At 43.0% G+C, this 22706-nt stretch overlaps 1 protein-coding gene across 1 annotated transcript; it reads right to left on the bottom strand.

The window, feature by feature from the left end:
- Positions 1 to 318: 318 nt before the first annotated feature.
- On the bottom strand, positions 319 to 22581 carry angpt2b (angiopoietin 2b). The gene is made up of 9 exons (XM_069681333.1): positions 22264 to 22581; positions 16836 to 16991; positions 16032 to 16153; positions 13891 to 14123; positions 13308 to 13432; positions 8897 to 8998; positions 5617 to 5783; positions 2865 to 2995; positions 319 to 2625 (listed from the first exon to the last, which is right to left on the bottom strand). The coding sequence occupies exons 1-9, from the start codon at positions 22579 to 22581 to the stop codon at positions 2465 to 2467; spliced, it is 1515 nt and encodes a 504-aa protein (XP_069537434.1). The 3' UTR covers positions 319 to 2464.
- Positions 22582 to 22706: the final 125 nt, after the last annotated feature.

Here is a 22706-nt window from a genome sequence, read left to right as displayed (position 1 = left end):
TACATTAAGATCTTCTGAGCCTTCAAAATTAACTCATGTGGGACTGAGTAATGCTTGTCCCATCAGCATGGATTTGTATTAATGGACCTGACAAAGAGAGCTTAAGCATTAGATTGTAGAGCTGTGTACACTCAGCAAGAGAAGCTTAAAGATAATAAAAATAAAAAGCCTTGGTTATTTCACATTTTCTTGTTTGTAAAACGCTTCAATAAACTATTCCACCGCTGTGAGCACCAATATATACAATAATAAAGTGTCACAAATATTGATAAGATTGTAACACAGTTCTAAATTTACTATCTCCCTCTTTCTCTGCCCCTACAAATAACCCATCTAATAAACAGAGACTGAGACGGGTCGAGGAGCAGCTCAGGCTCTGGTCTGCTTCACTGGACCTGAACACAACCATTTCATCTGTTGAGCCAGCAGGCCAAATCAAGTGGTCTTTATTAAAGTCGCTTTGATGGATTCACCCCTGGCCTCCCCCGCTGTGATCTATCGCCTGTCCAGCGCTTGGAGGTCGTAATAAACTTGTTTAGCAAGGGGGTCACTGCATGCAAGCTGAGCACGTGTATGTGTGTGTGTGGGTGCCTTCTGCGGGGAGTGTTGTGTGGCTCAGGTGTATATCAGTAGCTGCCTGATATTTGTGGTTTCATCACAGACTCCTAACAGAATCATATATTTATACACACACACTTACACTATGGTCATGCACAGTAGCAGCGCTGTATTCATTTGAGCAGTTTTACTGTCATGAGCAGCTTCTGCATATTTCCTAATAGAGTTGTAAATCAAAGGCAGTCGAGCCACGGTTTGTCCTTCACAGATTCAATAAAACCAATAACATAAAATCCATTTTTTTGTAAAATAATCCTGATTTCTGTTTGGTTAAGTGTATATCTTTCTTAAAAGCAGCAAGCAATATTTCCCTCTTTCTAAAGTACCTTTCAGACTTGAATAAGCAAGGACATGTCAAAATATCAAGGCCTGGCTCACAGTTTGTTATGCTTAATGTTTGCAGCATTAAGAAATGACCCACACTTAAAAAAAAAAGCAGCATAAAAAAAGAAAGATCTTTAAGTGTCTGCAGACAACAACTTGCTCGTAGACATGTCCAGCCCACGTCCTCGTGTGTCATCTTCCAGTTAGCCGCCGTCCCCGGCGCACACAGGGACATCCAGGTCATTGTTAGTCGGGGTAAAACCCATCCGCTTCCTAATGGCCACCGCAGGGACCTGTGTTAGCGGATGATTCATCAGATCAATGGAGCACAGTTCTCATCTGACTGTCCAGCATGTGTTGGACTTTATGTAACTTTCACGCTAACAAGCACCTGGCTCATGCCGATCAGAGGCAAAACACTGTGTGTGTTTTTATTGTTTTAACAAAGTAAAAAATTGAATTTACAGCTTTTGTTACCAGATGTTATTACAATTTTTTTATTTTTTTCAAAGTAAATCTCATAAGTGAAAGCGCATGATGTATTTTTATGAGCGAAATCTCTCACAAATAAAGTTTTATGAGAGGTGTGCCTGGGAGGAATCGGGGTATTTCATTCTGAAAAACCCTTTGGAAAATACAGCAGAGGGCAAAGCTTATTATTGTTGCCGTTGTTTATGGTGATGTTTTATGCACAGTGGTAAACCATTGAACTCACTGTGGGCTATCTTATGCTATATTGTGTATGTGTTGACCTACAGCTTTAAACAAGTGTTTTACAGGTGGATGTTGCTACTGGAATAAAGCTACAATCATTGCCTAGAAGAATTATGACTTGATATGAAAAGGTAAATGGACTGCACTTCTATAATACACCACTCAAAGCGCTTTTACACCACATGTCACATTCACTCTTTCACACACACATTTACACACTGATGGCAAAGTTGCCAATATACAATCAGGAAGTAACTACATTCATCATTTGGGGTTCAGTGTCTTGCCCAAGGACACATTCAGGGATCGAACCGCCAACCATCCGATTGGGAGATGACCCACTCTACCACTGAGCCACAGCTGCCCCATATATATCAGACGTTACATATGCCAAAAGCTCCATGTTCAAGTTAATAAAGTATTTAGTGTGAAAGTATAAAAGACAAAGACAAACCTCGATATATAAAAGGTGTTGTGATAAAGTGTCTCTAAAGGTTTGTCTGTTTATTAATTGAACATAACTTTGGGTTGAGTAACTGGTCATGTGTAAATGGATAATTTAATGTCATTAGGTTTTTGTCCCTTTCAAAATAAAGTCCAGGCACCCTATTTTCGGTGGAATTTCTCAATCACTAAGAGAGCTGAGAGTCCAAACATGTCTGCAGGTGATAACTGAAGAGCCCCTTTAAGATGTCCAGAAGCTGAAACCACCAGCAGTCTGATAGTTTCAGTACCATTTCCTGGATACGGTTCATTATATTTATCAGAGGCAACATTCCCTTCAAACTGTAGCATCCTGGACGAGTCATCAGAAGTTTGCCGGCCGCACCATCATAGTGGTCATGGTGGCCATGAGATTGGGACCCTTCCAATAGTACCACTTGATGCCATTGTAGCGCACCGCGCTGGATGAGCTGGGGTAATATATGCCATTCAGGTTGGAAGGACCGCAGGCTTCAAACCACCAACCTGGAGAGTAAATGTGCCAGAGAGTTCAAGGAAAAAGTCAGAATTAATTAAATTCAAGCTCATGAAATGGAACACCCAAATATACAGCTGCAAGTCAGCAGTAACTTTATACAGGCGCGGGGGGGAAATGAAATGCACTTTGGGACATTTACAAGCGGGTGGATAGAAATGTTTAACGAGATGTGTTATGAGCACAGACAGATTGGGATGAGGGGCAGAAGCTGCCGGAAGCTGGGTACCTCCTGATGCGAGCTGAGCGCATTTGCAGGTGCAGCGGTCGTTGTCTCTGTCCTTGGTGCTGAACTGGGCGCCAGTGTGGGTGAGGCTGCTGGTCCGTCCAGCTGTGCCACTGAAGCCCTCTGCGTGAAGGCTGGATTTAGGAGAGTTGGAAAAAAAAAAAGCTCAGCTGCAGGCGCTTGTATTTATTATTTAAAGCTGTGTCGGGCAGCTTTGTTGTATGGCAGCTCCAAATGGCAGAGAGTGGTTACTGCAAGGAAACTTTTTGAACTTTAGACACTGAAATCATCTCATTTTATTACATGAAACTCACCACAGCACAATCATTACCAAACCGGCTAGTCTGTCATTTCTCATTACAGCAGGATGCCGAAGGGGTAAGAGAGGCAAAGTATCCAATTTGTTGAGTCCAGCTTTCTGTTTTTTGTTTTTTGGCAAACAGCATCTTAAGTAGGACAAAATTCGATGCTCTTCTCTGTTGCAGCTTTTACTTGTCATTAGAGAGGTGTATCTTTGGATGAAGCTCTCGCTGAGTGCAGTATTTAAAAAAACACTGCATAATCTAGTGCAAAATAAAAGAGAAAAGAATATAAAGACATAAAGAAAAGCCTCTACAGGAGATAACAGCCTACAATGCATCTACAACACGTTTAAATGGAAGGTATCATCTCCACTAGTTTCCCAATGTTGCCATCAATATAAAAAACTAACCTAAACAACTTCTCATTATTTTTTCTCCATGCTGTGCTCTGTGAAACAGTGTGAAAGAAATCTCTGCACAAGCTGAATTGATTCCTTCAATTATTTTCAAACAGCAGCCCGGCAGTGGAATCTGTGTGTGTGTGTGTGTGTGTGTGTGTGTGTGTGTGTGTGTGTGTGTGTTTCTGTGTGTCAGTTCTGGTTTAAAGCGAGTGGACGAGGAGGTCAGCCCCGCTGTCTGGCCTCTTCCCTGCCCCTGTCATTCTGTCTAGTTAGTACCGGACTCTCCTCCCTGTGACATGTGTGACCCCCCCCCCGTCTGTATCCCCGGGCACGCTGTCTGTGACGACTAAATGAAGAATGGTCCTCTTGAATTTGTAAGTTCACAGGGCAGGGCAACACATCGAGAGGGGTGTCTGAAATGACAGGGCTGGGGCTGGGAGTAATGATGGCGGGGCAGAGAGGCTGGAATAAAACATGTGGGGATATTTTCTCTTTGTGATTGATCTGGGATTTTAATACAATTAAATAATATCACATTAGACGGGATGGCAGCCACAGGCCGCAGTGGACTGTGCCAACTCTTAAGAACATTTGCATCAGCTATGACTTCCAGATGTATCAGTTAAGCATCAATACCGCAGACCACAAGCTAATCATTTTTAAGGTTACTGTCTTTTTATACTGTTATTTTATCCTTTTATGACAAATATAATCTTACGTGAGAGGAATGCCTACCTGTGGTTTTACTTTAACAATGGCTTTTCTTGGCTACCTCGAAAGGGAAAGTGGTCTGTCATGCCGATGATTAATGTATGAATAATGTTTTTGAGCATTAGGTGAAGACCTCCTTGTTGCTCCAGGGAGCGGCCTGGATGCAGCTGAGGAGGAGGAGGGTTGCTTTGGCCGACTCGCTCCGGCTGGGAGTTCTAATATAAACCCCTCAGACGGAGCCAGCGTCTCCAGCATGCTAGTAAAGCTGGTGCATATTGAACTGGTTACACAAAACATGAGCTCAGAGGTAGCGAGCTACAGAGGCGATTATATTCGTTCAGGTGCTTCGCCTCACACGCTGTAGCCGAGAGCAAAATTGTGAAACATTCAGTTTTATCGCGCTAATTATGTGGAACAAACTCAGGCAAATGCAATTTGCTGCACTATTAGGGATGTTGGAAAGCACACACACACGCATGTGATGATGATTTGTCATCTCGCGGAGCATCAGTCTTCATAAACTTCCATAAAACAGGCGCACATTCCTGTGAATTTATTTGAAATGTAACCTGTGCTATTTTTGTTACTGTTTTATTTCTGTCTGTTTTGGAGGGAAGCATGGCTTCAGCACACCCACGCATAATCTTGTTAGTGATTGCAAGGTTATAGAGGAGCTTGGTTGGAGTTGTCAGCTCCTGGCAGGGGCAGGTATCGCTGAGAATTTCTGTTATACTCCAGCGGATGCAGCTTCCCTTTGGGGATTTTCAGGGGCAGCAGTAGCTTTGGTAATAGGAAGGGGAAAAATTGAGGCACACGAAAGTGGCTGCGTGCCCCTCTGCAGAGCTCATCATCTTGGATAGCATTCCTAAAAGTGGTCCGAGTGGTTCCTTAAAGGCAGTGCTCGGGGATGAGACGGCAGAAAGGAGGAGAAAATAGGAAGGAATTTAAACGGTTAATAATGGTTTCTAATCTGTCGTGATATTGAGTTTTACACCCAGAGGCAAGGCAACGATTGAAAGGGTGCTACTGCATTACAATTATGTCTTTCACAATAGCAGGCTCTTAATGAAACACTTTAGTGAAATTAAGCAGCTTCATAATAGTCCTATTCATGTCTGATTTCTGACAAAGAGAAGGAAGGAAGATAATTGGAAACCTGAGTTTTAAAAAGTGTTTAAGTAGTATTTTGTCATATCTTGTGCTATCATGAACTAATTACTAACACTTCTTGTAATTGGATGATTTAATAATTCAAATAGTGGGTATTGATCCGAGCACTTCATCATTACAAGCCAGAATATCGCCTATAAATTAAAACAATGTTTCACACTGCTAGGTCACCTGTAGTTGTTGGCCTCTCCGTGGATGTAGAAGCGGTCGTAATGTGAGAACGCTTCGTTCCCCTCTCGGTCTTTCAGCTGGACGTGCAGACTGTATTCTTGGGAGCTGGTCAGCTTGTGGATGATATCATTTCCCAGCCAGTGCTCCCCAGACGGATCTCCAAAGCCCTGGATTAGACACAAAGACAGAAGAACAATAGAGCAAGAAAATATTCAACAAAACAAAGGCGATGATTTTACCGGGGACGTGCCAAGTGTTTTTTGGAGTTAATATGAAAATGGACCTCAATTTAAAAAGTCACATTTATCATTCTGATGGCCTGAAACAGTCAGATAGATGAAAGTGAAGTGAAATAGCCCGCTCCCAGAGGTAGGGGCCGGTCAATTGAGACTTTCATTTGTCCTAATAGCCCAACAATGATCCATCTGTGCCTTCAACACTTACGGTAAACACAAGACTGGCTTTATGAACTGCTCCACCTTTTGTTTGAACTTTAGTGCGCTACAGCGCCATAACGAGGTTCTGCCGTTACACCGTCTTTGTACTTCTACACAGAACCCCACAACGGTGTAATGCTGGTGTCTCAGTGTGTGATTTTACACAGTGTTACGCATTGCAAGAGCAAAAATAGGTGCGACGTGTAAACAAACAGGCAAGCTTCACACACATGGTGCTGTGCCGTCCTGCAGGCTCCACCATTTACAGCCGCCTCTGTCACCACCACTGCTGCCGGCTCAATGGCAGAACAACTTTGCCCCACCTTACGTGTACGTCCAGATGAGGTGCGTGAAAGGGGCTAGTAACTACTTTAAAATGTCATCACTACAATCACTACAATCTTTTTGTTCCAACACAAAAGCAGGATCAATGCTTTCAGGAGGCTTCTGTTCTTTTTCAGTCAGCCAAATTACAAAATGAGTTTTCTGTAATTTGTTAAAAGTCATGTTTTGCAGGTACTTAAATGCCCTTCTCTGTTGTTTATCATTTAAAAACACGAGCAAGTGTTGCTAGTTTTTGCTGTTCAGAAAGACCAACAGAACTACGAGTCTCTCTAGCCCTTTTCAAACATGAACTGCACTCCTGAAAATTTCCCGGCGGGCTGCATGTGTGAACGCAATCTGCTGAATTTTTCACCCCGACTTCTTCCTGCCAGCCTCCTTGTGAAATGTCCGTAAGAAGTCAGGGTTAGCCTATGTGTGTGAAAGCAGCAGGGAATACTCAGGAACATTCACCGCGGGCGAGTGGGTGATGACATATATCATGCAACCTGTGCGAAACCAGAAGAGCAACTCATAACAGGATGAATAAAAACATCCGTGGTTGAAGAAGAAGGATCATTTACAAGGCGACAACAGCAAAGATATCTGCAAGTCGGAGAGATGGGGAGGGATTCGGGAGCTTCTGGCTGCGAGGGCCGATGCCAAAATTGTTCCCCACTTGCTGGGACTGCGGCGTACTTTTACATCATGTCCTTCCTCATGAGACCCCTAACCCCCCCAGGTCCAACAGGAAAAATCTCCCGCTTTGAGAGACATGTATGAAAGGGCAACTCTGGAAAATGGTCAGGGGATTGTCTTAAAATGATCTAATTGTCAAAAGTGCATGTGTGAAAAGGGCTTCTGTCAATAAATCCCTTAGCGTTAGCTTACTGCTAGCATTTTCCAGCCATTTTCTAGCCGTCAAAGGCGTTAAAGCAGTGGCTGCTTCACATTCATGTTTTAATCAACTTAACCTCCTGACATTCAGAGCTAAGAAGCGTTTTCTCTCAATATGTGAAATTGTAACGTTAGCTATCATTAGCTAACAATACCTTATAGCATCATTATATAATTTCATGTGGTTCTGTAGCACTCGGTTAATGAACACAATCCTTCAGAAAGTATGGTGTTCATTATTTCAGTGGCTCTTAGGGACCTATATGCCAACAACATTGATAGTGTTGTAAAGCAGTGTGATATAAACTGGTGGAATATAAAGAGACATGTCAGGGACATAAGGAGTGAAAGTTAGATGATGGTAACGGATGGATGGCACAGTTATGTAAAGATTAATTCAAAGGAAACTGCGGCTCTTAAAGAAAACATGTACTGTGTCCACACACATTTGCCTTTATGCAAACTTAAGGGATATAATGTTCTATTCAAGAGGGCGAGAGAGACAGACAAGCAAAGGTGAAGGCTGGATTCACAGTGCGACAAAGCCAAATGAAGCTATGGTAACCAGTGGAAAATAATGATTATGACTGATTACCTATTAGATTTTCATGGCAGAACTGTGAACAGTCAAACTCTGTAGCTGCAGGTATTAACCATTCCCTGTTCAGTCTAACAAAAGAGCCTTTTCTCCTCATTCACCTTGAATTCTATGACACTTTGTCCAGCTTTGAGTGTGGCTCTTTAGTACATACGTTATCTGCCATCTACAAGGGCCTCTGTGCTCCCACGCCCCAACAGGAACCAAATATTTATCATCCACTTGTAAAAATATTGTTCTTAAAAGAGGTTTTCTAAAGCTTTTTTTTCACTCACTCTTTCTGTCTGCAGTCGCATTCCTCTCTGCATTTTTACTTCCAATCCGAGCTGTGGCAATTGATTTGCTGGCGTGGGCGAGAGACAAATTGCTACTCAAACAGCGTCGCTCATTTGTTCTGTGTGTAATTTAACACAGTCGAAAAGGTTTGCGAGTGAATGTTTCTCTCGCTCTGCTTTTTTTTCTCCTTCAGCTCAAACTGACTTTTTTTTTTTTTCTATTGAGAAACTTTATGATGACGTTAAAAGAAGCATTATCTTTATGAAAGTCCAAATAAAACCAAAGCCAAAGGTGTTAAAACATGATTGATTCAGTCCAACTTCATAGTCTCTGGTGTGCGATTTCATTACATCCTGTTTGTTTTTAAGAGCTTGTATTTTGAAAGGCTGTTGCTAACTCTTTTCCCCACGCAGGAAACCTAATGGGATCTTAAATATGGATACAAACAGTGGTCCTCTGTGGGTCAATGAAGTACAGGACGTGTGTTTGTGGAGTGTGTGTGTGTGGGAGTATCACAGGGAGAGGGAGCACGAGCAGGTGCAATAACACGGGGGGTGGGAGAGAACGTGAGGGTGGCCAAATACAACAACCGCAGGTCACCTGGGATCACAGGCTCGCCGCTATCCCACGCCTCTCCGTGCCAAACCACCCGTGGAACGTTATTGGAACCTCCTGTTCGGTCCAGCAGAACTGATGCTGAATACCTTTATTGATAATGATGCACACAAACGTCACCCTCTGCAGAACTCACCACTTTGTAGTCCCTCCACCCACGATGGAAGTCAACAGAGCCGTTTCTCCGATGCTGCAGGACAGTCCATCCGCCGCCTCTGGTCTTCATGTCACAGAACACCTAAATAAAACAGCAGATAGCAAACATGTACACATTTTACTTACTGAACAATGTTTATCAAAAAGGGCTGTGTGTTGAAAGTTGGATTGACTGTCAACTTCTTTGGCTAGTTTACTTAGTCTGTGATTAATTTCTTTCCTTATTTTGTAACTTATTTTGGGGCAGCAAAACAGGTATTAAACTCAGCTCTGACATATTAGCAGGGTGCCAGTTTGGCTCAGTTGGTAGAGCAGACGGCCCATGTACAGAGGCTACAGTCCTCATCGCAATGATCTCAGGCTCGACTCCCTGTCTGCCGATCAGTTGGTGCATGTCTCCCCATATTTCTTGTCTACCTTCAGCTGTCCTATCTAATAAAGGCAAAAGCAAAATAAATAAATGTATTAAAAAAAAAACATTGGCCAAAACAAAATCGAACAATCCTGAGATAATGCAATATTTTGGAGTTTTTGTGTCTCCACCAGATGCTGAGGTAAATATCAGGCGAACAGTTGGTGCTGTGCAGGGAGTACACAGTGGATTTAACAGAGTTTTGACTGTAACAGCCTGCTGCAGCTGCAAACAAGACTTCCTAAAGTGGTGCAGATAAATAATTAAAGTAGCAGGAAACTAAATAAATACAGCAGCTGAAAGACACTAAAATGCTTCAATGCTTCATGTGTACATCCAAGGGGACCTGCACAGTTCCAAAATGAACCCATCAAATTCCACTTCATTATCATTTAATTAACAGTATTAATAAGTGCAGCTTTATGGTATTACATATATAAACAAAGTTCCTTAAAACCTGAAAAAAAAATGTTTGAAAATAATCATTTTTGGCATCAGTGCCACTTTCAGTCCCTCCAGGATTATGCAGGCTTTTTGCTGTTTTGTTTTTTGTTTTGTTGCGGCCTGAAACAGCTGATTTCCCGGCACATTTTTGAATCACATCGCTTCCAGTCAATTTCTGTGTGAAGATGCCAAATAAAATGAGTAAAAATTGAATGAAACTCGGGAAATTACCATTGAATAACAATTTCGCACTGCACTCTTGTAATGCTATCCATTTGCTTGTATAAAACTACTGATAAGAGAGTGAGTACTATCTCGCTGTACAAACACTCTTTGAGATTAACACTGACTCACATTTGTAACAGAGCCGCTGGTTGTAGGAAAGTACCAGACTAAGTGAACGGCTAACAGTTTTAAACATAGATAAATAATCACAAGTGTGTTGGAGTTGTTGTTATACAGACACAGTATAGAGTCTCCATAATGACTCTGTAGTTTGAGGCTGGATCAGGTTGCTCGCTTAAAGAGACGATCGCACCGGAGCCTCGTTCGAACGGCACAGCTGTCTGTTTCAAAGCAATAGAAACGTTGTAGGGATTGGCTTGAAATTCCCTGGAGGGACTGCACATTGCAGCTAATATAAGACATTTTTTCATACATTATACAGCCTTATTACTATTTTCCATTTGAGGCCTTTGACACTGATGATTAATCAGTCCTGAGCCCCTGTGTCAGTTACACTGGATTTGTTCCAAGATGTCAGTTTGTTTTGCATATAGTGGTCTACAAATGGAAAGTGGAGTGACACGAAGAAATACACGAAGGATACCTTGGGGTAGGGCAGGTGGGGGGACCCAACATGTCAGGTTGTTAGTTAATGAAATGCCACTGGTGGGAAGGAAAAACTAACATATCAGATTGTTCTCTCGTCCCCCTGAGTGGGGAGTTGAGGAGGAGGCATCTGTGTTTGTGGTTACACACTGTTTTCTTTCTGTTGATGTAGATGTGTTTGGAAGAGCAAATAGTAACAAATTGCACTCATTCATCTAGTGATATAATTTGAAATTAAAACTACTTCAGGACCTATTCCAGCATCCCTCAGCTATCATGATTAAAACACTTTGTGAATGTCCTCCGTGGGTGGTAAGATTTGTTCCCTGAGATTGTTTTAAAAAGAACAAATGTATTCAGTCTGCAAACCTCAAGCTGACAGGGTCGTGTTTTGTCAGTTGTCTCGGGCACTTTATTTGAATCTCTGTGCAATCTTGTCTCCTTAAATTATAGATATTTTCAGTGACATTTCTGACTTAATTATATTCTCTACCCCTGCAATCTGGATTATTACGTATAAACCTGAATTGATTTGTGTAGCCGTTTGCTTGAATGTTGTTCACTTAACAACCACCTTGACTTGTCTCGAGTGTAATGCAGGATAGATGCAGGTATGTGGACAGCATCCCAACAGGTCGCTCTATTCCGCCATCCCAGATGGCTATTTACTGCAAGATATGGAATCAGGGTTTCAAGCACTTTACCGGAATAGGAAAGATTAATCAAGGTCAAAAGGCACTCAGGTCTTCTCCCTCAGAAAACAGGGTCGACTGGCAATATGCTGTGATTTTCCTCAGGCAAATTAATCCAGCGCTTGGGCTTTAAAGCCTCAAAAGTGGTCGTTACTTTGATTTAAAACAGGTCGACATTTAATACGCCTAATTCACTCAATATTATTGTTAGCAAGAAAGGAGTCTGTTGGCGCCAAATCCAACACAATAAAATATAAAGTCCAGAGAAATTAAGCGATATTATTTTGAAGCATATTATGCTGTGGTTATAATTTGTAAAGGGGTTTTAAGGGGGCACAATAGTTACCTCTCAATATGTGTTTAGATAGATGGCCTAATGTGGAATTTATTATGTGCCTGTAAGTCTTAAAAGTATGCACAACACTCGTGCAAAATTAAAAAGGAAGCTCATCCAAAATATGAATTATTTGGTTAGTAGACATCATTATTGAAAAGCTCTATGATTAAAAGTAACATGGATGAAACACTCGTATAGTCTAATCTGCATTCCACACATATAGCTTCTTGTCTCCTGTCCAACTGAGGAAGCCCACTCTCTGCTCTGAAAATAGGGCAATTTGTATCTGCCCCACTTTTACACAGCCACCCAGATTGCCAGCCACCTTGGAATTAGATGGCATAGATTGAAAGCAGAAATGATTTGGGGAATACTAACTCGCATCAGTGCAAGCGTACATTGGCCCCAGTTGGCAGGAAACACATGGCACCAGTGCCCAACACCTGGCTGACTTGCCCACAGGAAATGAAGAGGAAGAGCTGGGGAAAACAGAGGCAGTAGAAGCTGGTGCCAACGAGCAAACTAGACTGAAAGTAATGAATAACAAAAAAAAAAAGAATGTTTCACTGCCGTCTTTCTTTTTCTGTGTTAAGCTCTGAGAGTCAAGATCCCAGCCAAGAATCCTATCTGTGATTCGAAGAAAGGATAGCCTGCTGGTGGATGCCATGGTTGACTTAGCAAGGGCTAGCTACTTCAGGTCAGCAGAAGTACCTACTAAGCTTTTCTGACTTTGCATTCAGCAGCGCCCACTCACTCAGCATGAGGCCTGCGGGGCAAAATGCTCCTGTGTCTCATTATTTTAGCTCTCAGTAACCGAGCATGGCATTTCCATCAACCTCTATACTTAAACCCCCCCTGCAAATTACCATTTAATCACACTAGTTTGTCCTTTCAGTGTTTACTGCAGTCCAAAAACTAATGATAAGCCCTCTGAATGTCATAATTTAGTGTGTGTGTGTTTGTGTGTTTACACTTGTGTACATATCAAACAGGGGACTTTGGTGTCGTTACACATTCGCCAACGGGGACTAGCGAGCCAACAGGGGACATTTCAGAGGTCCTCTGTTGGTCATGCCCTCTTAGTGTCATTATGTAGTGTGTTAGTGTGTGTGCAATTGTTTACCTATCGAACAAGGAACTTTGGTGTCATTACAGATTTACCAACGTGGACTAGCGAGCCAACAGCGGACATTTTAAAGTCCCCTTTTGTTCATGCCCTCTTAGTGTCATCATGTAGTGTGTTAGTGTGTGTGCACTTGTTTACCTATCAAACAGGGGACTTAAGTGTCGTTACACATTCGCCAACGGGGACTAGCAAGCCAACAGGGGACATTTCAGAGGTCCTCTGTTGGTCATGCCCTCTTAGTGTCATCATGTAGTGTGTTAATGTGTGTGCACTTGTTTACCTATCGAACAAGGAACTTTGGCGTCATTACAGATTTACCAACGTGGACTAGTGAGCCAACAGCGGACATTTTAAAGTCCCCTTTTGTTCATGCCCTCTTAGTGTCATCATGTAGTCTGTGTGTATGAGAGGGAGCTTTACATTATTCAGCTTTACTTTATGAAATAATTCTGCAAGAAATGGATAAAGATACTGACAAAAAAGTTTCATGTCACTGTGAGTTCGCTGACATTTGCAAGAAAAGGTCAATGACCTTTAAAGCCAAACTACCTTGACAGTCTGTGTGGAGTTGGAGAGGCGTATGCTGTATATTCCACTCTCTGTCGCTCCGGATCGAAATATTTCCGCACAGTCTTTGAAACTAAGCTGCTCCTCTTTGGGCACATTGGAGATTTCTGCAAAAACAAGCAGACATTTATTTACAGATGGCAACCTCATGGGTTCTGCACACAAATCCCAACCCCATATGTGAGCTCTCTTGTAATGTTAAACTGTTGCTAAAGCTTGCAATGCCTGTGATGCATGCATGTATGTAGAGTGTCTGAGATTTGAATTACAAGCTGCTCTAGGTGATTCGTGAAAAATAATACTTTTTCAGCCTTAACTACAAATCCCATACGTATTAAGTGAATAATTGTAGACTCACCTTTTGCAATTTAGCTGAAAATTAGGTTTTTGTTGATACTATAAATCATTTTTCCCCTAAGGAGGTTATCAATCACAGAAAGGCAGTACATCACTGTGTGCAACACAAGTCAATATGAGAAAAGGACTAATTCACTAAGCTATTCTATTTTATATATCTTCTTCTTCTTGTGTAAATGTCTTAAACAGTAAACCTAGATGGCGTTACCATTGCAGTGGTTGACCATAGCCAGCAGCTGCTGAACAGTGTCTGTGAGCACAGCCTGCTGTCTCTGTAGAATTGTGCTGTTGAGCGTGGAGCTGCCCAGTTCACCCTGCAGCTGACTGACCAGTCGACTCTGCCTCTCCAGAAGCTCTTGTAGCTGCTCCTTTTCGCCCTGCAAGCCCTGCAGCTCCCTCCCATACCGGGCCTCCAGCGCTAAGAGCCTCTGTTCCATAAAACTACGCAAGAGAAACAGAAAAAAAAATGTTCAGGATAGTGTTGACTTATTTTCCCCAAACATCTTCACAGAACGCTGGACGAAAAAAAAAATCTGAAGGCTGGCAGGCTGGCATGAAAGTTTGAATGAAATTGAATTGAGGGAAAAAAAGGCGGAGAATCCTCCCATTCAGGATTTACCTCTCACAGCAGAGGTTGCACAAACTTGCACATTTACCTGACGATGACTAATAGACATCAGTGCGACAGTCTCATTGGGCTAACATAATATAAACACCTGTACTGCAGCTGCAGTCACAGATGGGCCTGCATGCTAAGTCCCTCCATCATAGCCATGAGGCAACAATGTGACAACATCAGTGTATGTGTGTGTGTCTGCACAAGTGCCACACCCCCGTCTCCAAATGAACATCATAAATCCCTGCAGCCTGATCTTTATGGCTTTGACTAACGACTCTGCAGCACTTATTTATTGAAACAATCAAGCCACCCAGATTGAACAAGCTACTTTTCAGGCCCGTGCGCACGCTGCCGCTGTATCCTCAATCTCCCGCTTTAGGTGGCGGCTCAGTGTGAGGCCTGGAGGGAAGGCCGGATCAGCCAAAATCATTTCTAGCATCACTTCAATTTCATATTAGCTTTGTGGGAAAACACTCAATAAAAAGCGGCAAAGTGAGCTCACAAATTCTTCTCCATTATGTGTATTTTACTTTGAGGAACAGTCAAAGTGTAGAGTGTGGCTGTAAACCAGCACAGCGATGTTTGAACAGTTCAGGGGATTGACAGAACAAACACAGCAGTTTGGATCACATTGCATCCTGGGCAATTAAACTGTTCTGCCTATGATCTTGTGCTATTTATTATTATTGTAGTGTATATTACTATTATGGCGCTCTTATTCTCTCTCTACAAAATACTGCACATCCTGCCAATACTATTTTACATGTAAAGCCTGTGAAAACAAAACATGTTGCTCCGCTCCTTTTAGTTGGCAGCAGTTCAAAAACTGGCTCCATGCCCTCAAGCGTCAGCGGCGGCAGCCCTCCTTTCAACCACTGCATACCTTATTTCCCTTTTCGCTCACAGCTGCCTGGCTGCAAATCTACTATGACCTTCCTAATATCATGCGTCCCGTCATGGCGTTTACCCTTGTGAAGATGTATTCATTTATTTACTTGTCAGAGCCGTGTCACCGACTTGAAGGATGAGGGCCAAAGGGCAGAGAGGGACCAAGCAGAGCCAGATGTGTAACAGGTGTTGGGGCTGGGGCACCCTGCTCTCTCGGTCACATTTAGTACAGATGAATGGACTGATAAACAATTAAAGAGAGAAAACACCCGTTCCATTTCACTCTGTCTGTAACCCCCACTGGCCCTAACTTGACCTTGTGTTTCTGTAGGGAAGAATGGGAAACCCCTCCTTACATGCCTATTCACCAGTAATCACACACATGCTTAAACAATACGCATTATATTGTTAAGTGCCCTATTTTTCAGGATGAAAAGGACTACTTCCATACACGTATTACACTTTTTGAAGGCCTCCATATTTTGCCACCCAATGTCAAGTAGCTGTTTCCTGAGGAAGCATTCTTCGGTGCGCAGGAAGTGATGAGTTTTATGTTTCCTACGGCGGCCACACCAGCTCGTTTGGAATCAGGGGGAAAGAAAAAGCAGAAGCTAAGCATGCAAAAAAAATAGTTCCCTATTGTGACTTACAGATAAAATGCATTGTAGTTAACACAGGTCTTTACTGAAAGGTTGCTCAGTAAAAACATGACTAAAGCCTTATGTCGTCACTTAAACTCACATGTTAGATCAGAAATTTAACGGCCTATACACAGTAAAAACTCTTGCAGTTCTTTGGAATCGACTTGCCTGAATAACCTTTTGAAGAGCGCGTGTGCTCACCTGTTTTTATCACTGAGGCGTGAGATCTCCTGAGTCTGCAGGAGAATATGTTTCTCTAGCCGGTTAGTGAAGAGTGAGTACTCGAGCAGCTGGATCTCCAGGCGACTTGTCTGGTTTAACACCTTTAGATTGATAAGACAAAAAACAAACAGAATAACTCTATCATAGTATGTGCAGGTTGAAGAATGGATTGATGGGAGACAAAGTGGTGCTGAATTCATAAAAAGAAGGCCCCCTGTGGGGATAAACTTCACAAAGCACATCAGAAAGCTCATAATGTCTGTTCTTTGATCTTATAAAGTGAAAACATCAGCAACAATTATCTCATAAGCACCTGTGACATGTTTTTGAAGTTGCAGATTAAACATAAAGTTGAACAAAGCGGCTCAAATATTTGTACAGGTTGCCGTTTTACATCCACTTTGATAAGACAAAAAGAAAGCATTTGGACCAAAACAGCCCAATCTGTAATAACAGCTCTGTGGCATGATTGAAGACACATCTGTGTTGTGCTACTGAGTTTTATGTTTTAATTGGCGTGTTGTCAGGCGCAGAGCTCAACTCATTGTGTCAATCATACGCGGTGGAACCAAATTCCAGCTGTTTCCAGGCAGTCGCCGCCACCTTTGGGCACGGCTTCTCAGCGGGTTACATCTGATTTACATTTAATTAGCTATGCGCCGAGTGCTTCGCAAAGTGACATCGTTTGTTTTTGCATGGGCGCGACCCCCCGACAGTTGCTCGTTTGGATTGGCTGCAAACGAGTTATCTCGGGTGCGCTCAAATGCGTCCTGACGGGCTCACCTGGGTCTCGACGTCTGTCAGTTTGCGGGTCTGCTCGGCTGATTGGCTGAGGAGGTTGGTTCCCATCTCCAGCATGGCAGCTGTCTGGGTATGTACTGCCGTTCTCTTCATTTCCTCCATCCCAGAGCGCACGTTCTCCTGGATGAAGTTCTCCAGCTGTAAGGAGAATATGCAGATTCTGAGGATGTCAGATTTCCTTGTTGTTTTGGTGATAATCATATTGACAGTAATATCCCTGTAGGTTCCCTGACAGCTTGAAGGCGTAAAATATCCTGTGATACTTTATTCAGAGTGAAAGTAGCAGCCTTGGGGCAATCCTACTTTGTCACCTCAATCTTTTCAGATAGTGTCATGGTGTCACGGAATCTAGTAACCCTAGGGTGCTTGCAATGTCTCACCACCCATCTATCCATCTGCAGATCTTCCTCAGGCCAAAACAAAACCTAGAATTAATCAAATTACGAGTGTAAAAGGTGTTTTAGTGGGATTTCAAAAAGATGTAATGATCAACAACAAGAGGCTGACATCATGAGATTTGTGTGCAGGACTTCAGGGATAGTCGCCCACACTCTGAAATCAATAACGAGCTCAGAGAAAGAAGCACTGGCAAAAACCCATCATATGTTGCAGCAGGAGTATAAATAGAGCGGCATCCATCTTGTTCCAATAAATAGATTTTCTTATTAATGCAGCCTGTTTGAGAAAGCGGCATGTGGAAGACAAATTCGGCTTTTCCTGCCGTGAAAGATGGAATTTTATTTGACGTTTAAGAGGCAATGGCCTGTGCCTCGCAATAAAGCAAAGTGGAGTATCGAACAATAATATTTATGACTTTTCCGGGGAGAGATCAGACTTTGCTCGTTAAACACAAAGACTGGAAAATAAGGTCCCGGAGGGGGGAAGCAATAAAAATGATCCAGCTAATGAGTGGCTATTCTGAAAAATCGAAGGGAATTCAAATGAGGGTACAATTGTTTGTCTTTTTCAATACTAATGTCGATTACAGAGAGGAGCTGGGTTATGATAATGCATTGCTACAGAAGAAAGCACTTTATATTTTTCTATGCAGAATAGAAAAACTGATCCAAGTGGACAAATAAAGATAAATCGACAATTAAATTGTCTGCCGTTGTCTCCCACTTCCTCTTGATCTCTCAAACTAACCCCCTTTTTCGTCTCAAAATCTCCTCCTTCCTCCCTCTTGCTCAGTAAATCCATTTCCCATATTTTGCTACTTTAGGACATCTGAGACAGCAGAAAAAAAAAATCCATCCATAACGAAGGTTATGAAGAGATTACCAAGCGGATTTAAGCCTTCAACTCCGAAACCAAGAACCAAAAGATCCCTGCTTCCTAATCGGCCTCATGTATTGAAGCTTCTATCAGCAGAGACTTCCTATTACAGCCTTCTGTGATACAGCTCAATCCAACGGTCCTGATACACTCCATCTCCCAATGCAAATTGCATTAATTGCAGCTCTGTCACACGCCGCACTATTCAGCTAGATAAATCTCATTTGGGATGTCGTATAATTCTGTTTTATTGTGTCTAAGAGACCAAGTAGGGATCAGTGCTGAGAAAATCACAGGACTTGTATCACTTGATATCTTAATTGTTGAGCCAATAGACACATTTGGTCTTGGTTACAATTACAAGGGGGGAGGGGAAACATCTTTGCTGGGGGTTTTGGCAAATGATAACGACGGATTGAGACACAACAGAATGGCTTTGATTGTGGGAAAAGGAATAATCATGCTCTCACGGAGAGGACGACTTGATCAAGCCGTTAGTGCAACACCATGTGAATACAATTTTAATCAGAGAAGAAGCATTCTTGAATACTTCAGGGTCATTTCACCATAATGAGAGAGGAACATATTTTCTCACTTGCTTGTTATAGTGTCTAAACTAGAAGTTCTGCATCCAACCCAGTGAGGTGTGCAACGAATTTTTGTTAATGTGCCAACAGCATTTTAAAGTTACCCTAAGAATGATTAATAACAACATCTCTTTTAAAAAACAATCAATGGAACAATTTTCCGTTGAATAATTGGTCCCAGTGGTAATTGTTCACAGCATGTTCCTCCTATTATCAACAATCATCAGGGCATTGAATTCAGTAAGGGCCGTGTAAATCCATCTACTGCTGCTTTCTAGACTAAAGTGGATTGCCAAAATGGATTTCATTTGTTCATTATGCCAGAAATAAGTCTAACTACTTTTGCAATACCCACCTTTTATTTATAGTGCCTACAGCTGGTCAGAGCTTTCACCCAGCCAGGTAAAATATCTGAACAGCCACTGTATGGATTGGTCCCATACTTTCTATATTACACTTGTTCCCAGATGATGTATCCTAATGACTTTGGTGATCATAATAGTGAATATTGATGAGTTTTGTGGTAATTTGCTAATGCTAGCTTGCTGAGAAGGGAAACTAAGATGGTTAGCATGCTAAAAACTAAACATCCTAAACGTCAGTATGTTAGCATGTTGATATGTTGTAACAGCTGTGCCTAAATACACCGATCAGCCATAACATTATGACCACTGACAGCGAATATCATTGATTATCTCGTTACAATGGCCCCTGTCAGCGGTCAAGAGTAAGGATGTGAGCGACTTTGACAAGGGCCAAACTGTGATGGCCAGACGACTGGGTCAGAGCTACTTCCAAACTGCAGCTCTTGTGGGGTCAACTGGAACTACCAAAAGTCGTCCAAGGAAGGAAATCCAGTGAACCAGCGACAAGGCTCATCGATGCGCAAGGGGAGCGAAGGCTGGCCCGTGCAGTTACAGGACTGAGAGGATCTGCTGCTAACGTCTTGTTGCCAGATACCTCAGCAAACCTTCAGAGGTCTATTTTCTCTAGGTCTAGTTCAGGGCTGTTTTGGTGGCAAAAAGGGGACCTACATAATATAAGTATGTTATGGCTGATCGGTGTGAAGTTTCACAGAGCTGTTTTCTATTTTTCAATGCTATGAGCATCGCAAACAAATTCCCAGTATCCCTGTACCATGAAGAAACTGTTAAGGAAATGTGGATGAAATGACTCCTTAAAATGTCTCTAAATCAGGGGCCCCATCTTGGGATGTATGTTTTAAGCAACAAAGGAACATGGAGACCAATTGGATACTGTGAGTAATGTGTTTGTGAAATATTTTAATATTACGTTAATTAAATATTACGGGGCCAAGAAACCAGTCACCAAGGGTTGCCTAGCCACCTTGATCTCTATGCAATATTTCTGCATTAGCATAATCCACAGAGGCTCTTAAAAGTACTAACAAAAGCACGCTAACATCCCTTCTGCCAAGCCCCTCAGGGCAGCAGAAGGCGAAAGGAACTAGATGGGGGGTTACGTCGGGGGTTAGAAGAAAGAAAACAAACACTAGTTTCTTCTTGGAAACACTAAAGAAGGAATCTGGAACAGTCCTGTTGCTCTCGCCTTCTTGGAGATTCATCAGCGGAACATGCTGTATTAGTGTGTGTGTGTGTGTGTGTGTGTGTGTGTGTGTGTGTGTGGTTTTCGTGTGTGGGTGTGTTTTCTTTCAAGGGGCTCGGGTGGAAGGCTCATGGTAAGAGTCATACCATCCCATGGGAGCTTGGAGAGAGATCGTATAAAGTTTCAGAGACACACCGTCATACACTTGCCTCGAGCTCCTCCGAATGCATATCCCCAATTTCTCCTCATGCATATAGGCTTAATGACTTTCACAAGGTGCTGAAAAGGCTTTGCCATCTGGGGTCAAAGGTCGGTATACCCTCTTGGATGTCTTGAAGAGTTCTTTAGGGTCCTGCTATGTTTATGTGGAAGTCCCACCTACAGTGCAATCATTTATGCATCACTATGGCCTTCAGGGGGTAACTTGTTGAAAGGTTGTGTTCATTCCAGACGTTTTGTGGAGGAAGTTTGGCAACAGAGCAAGAAATGTGTCAGCAGAGCTTTTCTTCTGTAGATGGAGGGGATTTATCTCCTTCCTGACTGCGAGAGAGAAAGAGAGACTACATGCTAAACAGAATACACCCAAGCTAGTGCAACATGTGATGCTTTTGTCATCTACAATTTTGCCGGAGCTCTAGACCGTATGCATGAATAATATACTGCACGCTAGAGGGAAAGTGTATGCACTTCTTTTACTATTTCTTCCACGCTCTGTCTCTCAAGCACACATACACATACAGTGAGGCCTCGTGGGATGCTTCCCATGGAAGCGAGGTCTCCAGTTCATAGACTGAGCATCAGACAGAGTGCGCACCAGGGATTTCAGCTTGTGTGTGTGTGTTTTATATGTGTGTGTTTGCGAGAGAGCGTGAGCAAGATAGGGAAAGACTTTGAGATCTGATGGTCGACAAGTCAAGGTGTGAGATGAGACACATTCATCATCCCGGGGGAGCAGAGCGGTCCAGGTAGAAGTGAAGGAGATGGATAGAGAGGAACGGGGTGTCAAAAGAAAGAGGAGGCTGGGGAAAGGAGAGGAAACGCAGACAATTTTGTGGTGAGTGAGAGCGAGAGTGGGAAGTGACAGGAGCACAGGAAGAGCTTTGGCATTCGCAGTGCCCCATTTTCGAATCCTGAAATATAATCAACATGTTTGCTCTCAGTCGGCCAAGCTAAACACTCCACACAAACCCTCATAATCGGCCCGAGGATTAGCGTACGCCATAAATATTCTGTGGAGATGCAGACAAGAATAGAGAGACGGGTGGAGAGGGCTGGCATGTCAGTCAGTCTGTCCCAGACAATGGCCCAACACTGATTCTGTGCCCTGATGACCTTAGCAATGAAAACACTATTGTGAAGCCACTTTTAATCGTATCATTTCATTTTACTCGTAATCCCAGCTAAATGGAATTGCAAAGGCCAAGCGCTCGGAGAGGGGGCACGCTGAAATGTGTCTCCAGCAGATAAACAAATTGTATTCAACAAGCAAAACATGATATATTTGTATGTCTGCTAAGTTCGGTGCAGAGAGCTCCTAAATGGGATAAAACATGAGTCAGGAGTGAAGTTTCTGTGTATGTCTGCCTGTGGGGCCTAACGTATTAATTTAGCAGGTTTAACTGTGTGAGACATATTTGGCACCGCCTGTTATTAGCGAACTTATTTCATCTTGTCTTTCTCCTCTTTGCATGCAACAGGGAGTTTCTGGCATCCCAGTGGTCTTAAATACAGACACAGAGTCATACAACAGGCGTCGTCATGGAGCAAGAAATGTATACAGTAAGTATCCAGGAAATCCCAGCTAAGCACTGAACTTATCAATAATGACGGCCTGTAAACAGATGTTACCAGATAGTGGACATCCCATGCAGAACTTTGAATGGTGGCAGGCAAAATTATGACAAGAAGAAGAGAAAGCAAAAATATAGGGTAAGAATGGCCGGAGGAAGTAGTTCTTTAATTAAATAGATAAGGAACGTTACCTTCTGCAGCCACTGGGTATTATTCTCCATGGCATTCTCCAGACTCTCCAGCTTCTTCTCCTGCCAGGAAGGCCTCTCCTTCTGAGCCTTGCCCGGCTTAGATTCGCTTGTGTTTTGGTCATCCTCCGGCGGGGAGTCCCTCTGGAGGGTGTTAGTGACCTGGAAGTCCTGTAACGGATGGCAGTGCTCCACTTCGGGGAGGATGAAGGTGTAGCTGCAGGGGCCGTGCTGCACGCGGTGCTGCTGGCGCTCCGAGGCGATCACTGTGGCCAACAGGTAGGCCAGGTAGGCAAGGGTCAGGGCCAGCAGGCGGCCCATGTCAGGGGAAGGAGGGAGGGAAAAGGGAGGGAGGGAGGAGAGGGGAAGAAGGAGGTAGCTCCACCTAGCAGAGCAGAGAGCCTGGGCAGGTGAGTCTCTCCTTTGGTCTTCTCTTTTATCTACTC

Source organism: Semicossyphus pulcher, unplaced genomic scaffold, assembly GCF_022749685.1.
Source record: "Semicossyphus pulcher isolate SPU_LCO1_2020_fin unplaced genomic scaffold, fSemPul1.0.p SCAF_5, whole genome shotgun sequence".
Taxonomy (NCBI): Eukaryota; Metazoa; Chordata; class Actinopteri; order Labriformes; family Labridae; genus Semicossyphus; species Semicossyphus pulcher.
Note: the sequence above shows the minus strand (reverse complement) of the source record. Positions and strands in the feature narration are given on the sequence as shown.

Coding starts and splice junctions, on each gene's coding strand:
- angpt2b (XM_069681333.1), bottom strand. CDS start 22,581: ATGGGCCGCCTGCTGGCCCTGACCCTTGCCTACCTGGCCTACCTGTTG. Junction 13,433..13,890: donor TATGGTCAACCACTGCAATG/GTAACGCCATCT, acceptor TTGTTTTTGCAG/AAATCTCCAATGTGCCCAAA. Junction 2,626..2,864: donor CGCTCAGCTCGCATCAGGAG/GTACCCAGCTTC, acceptor TTTACTCTCCAG/GTTGGTGGTTTGAAGCCTGC.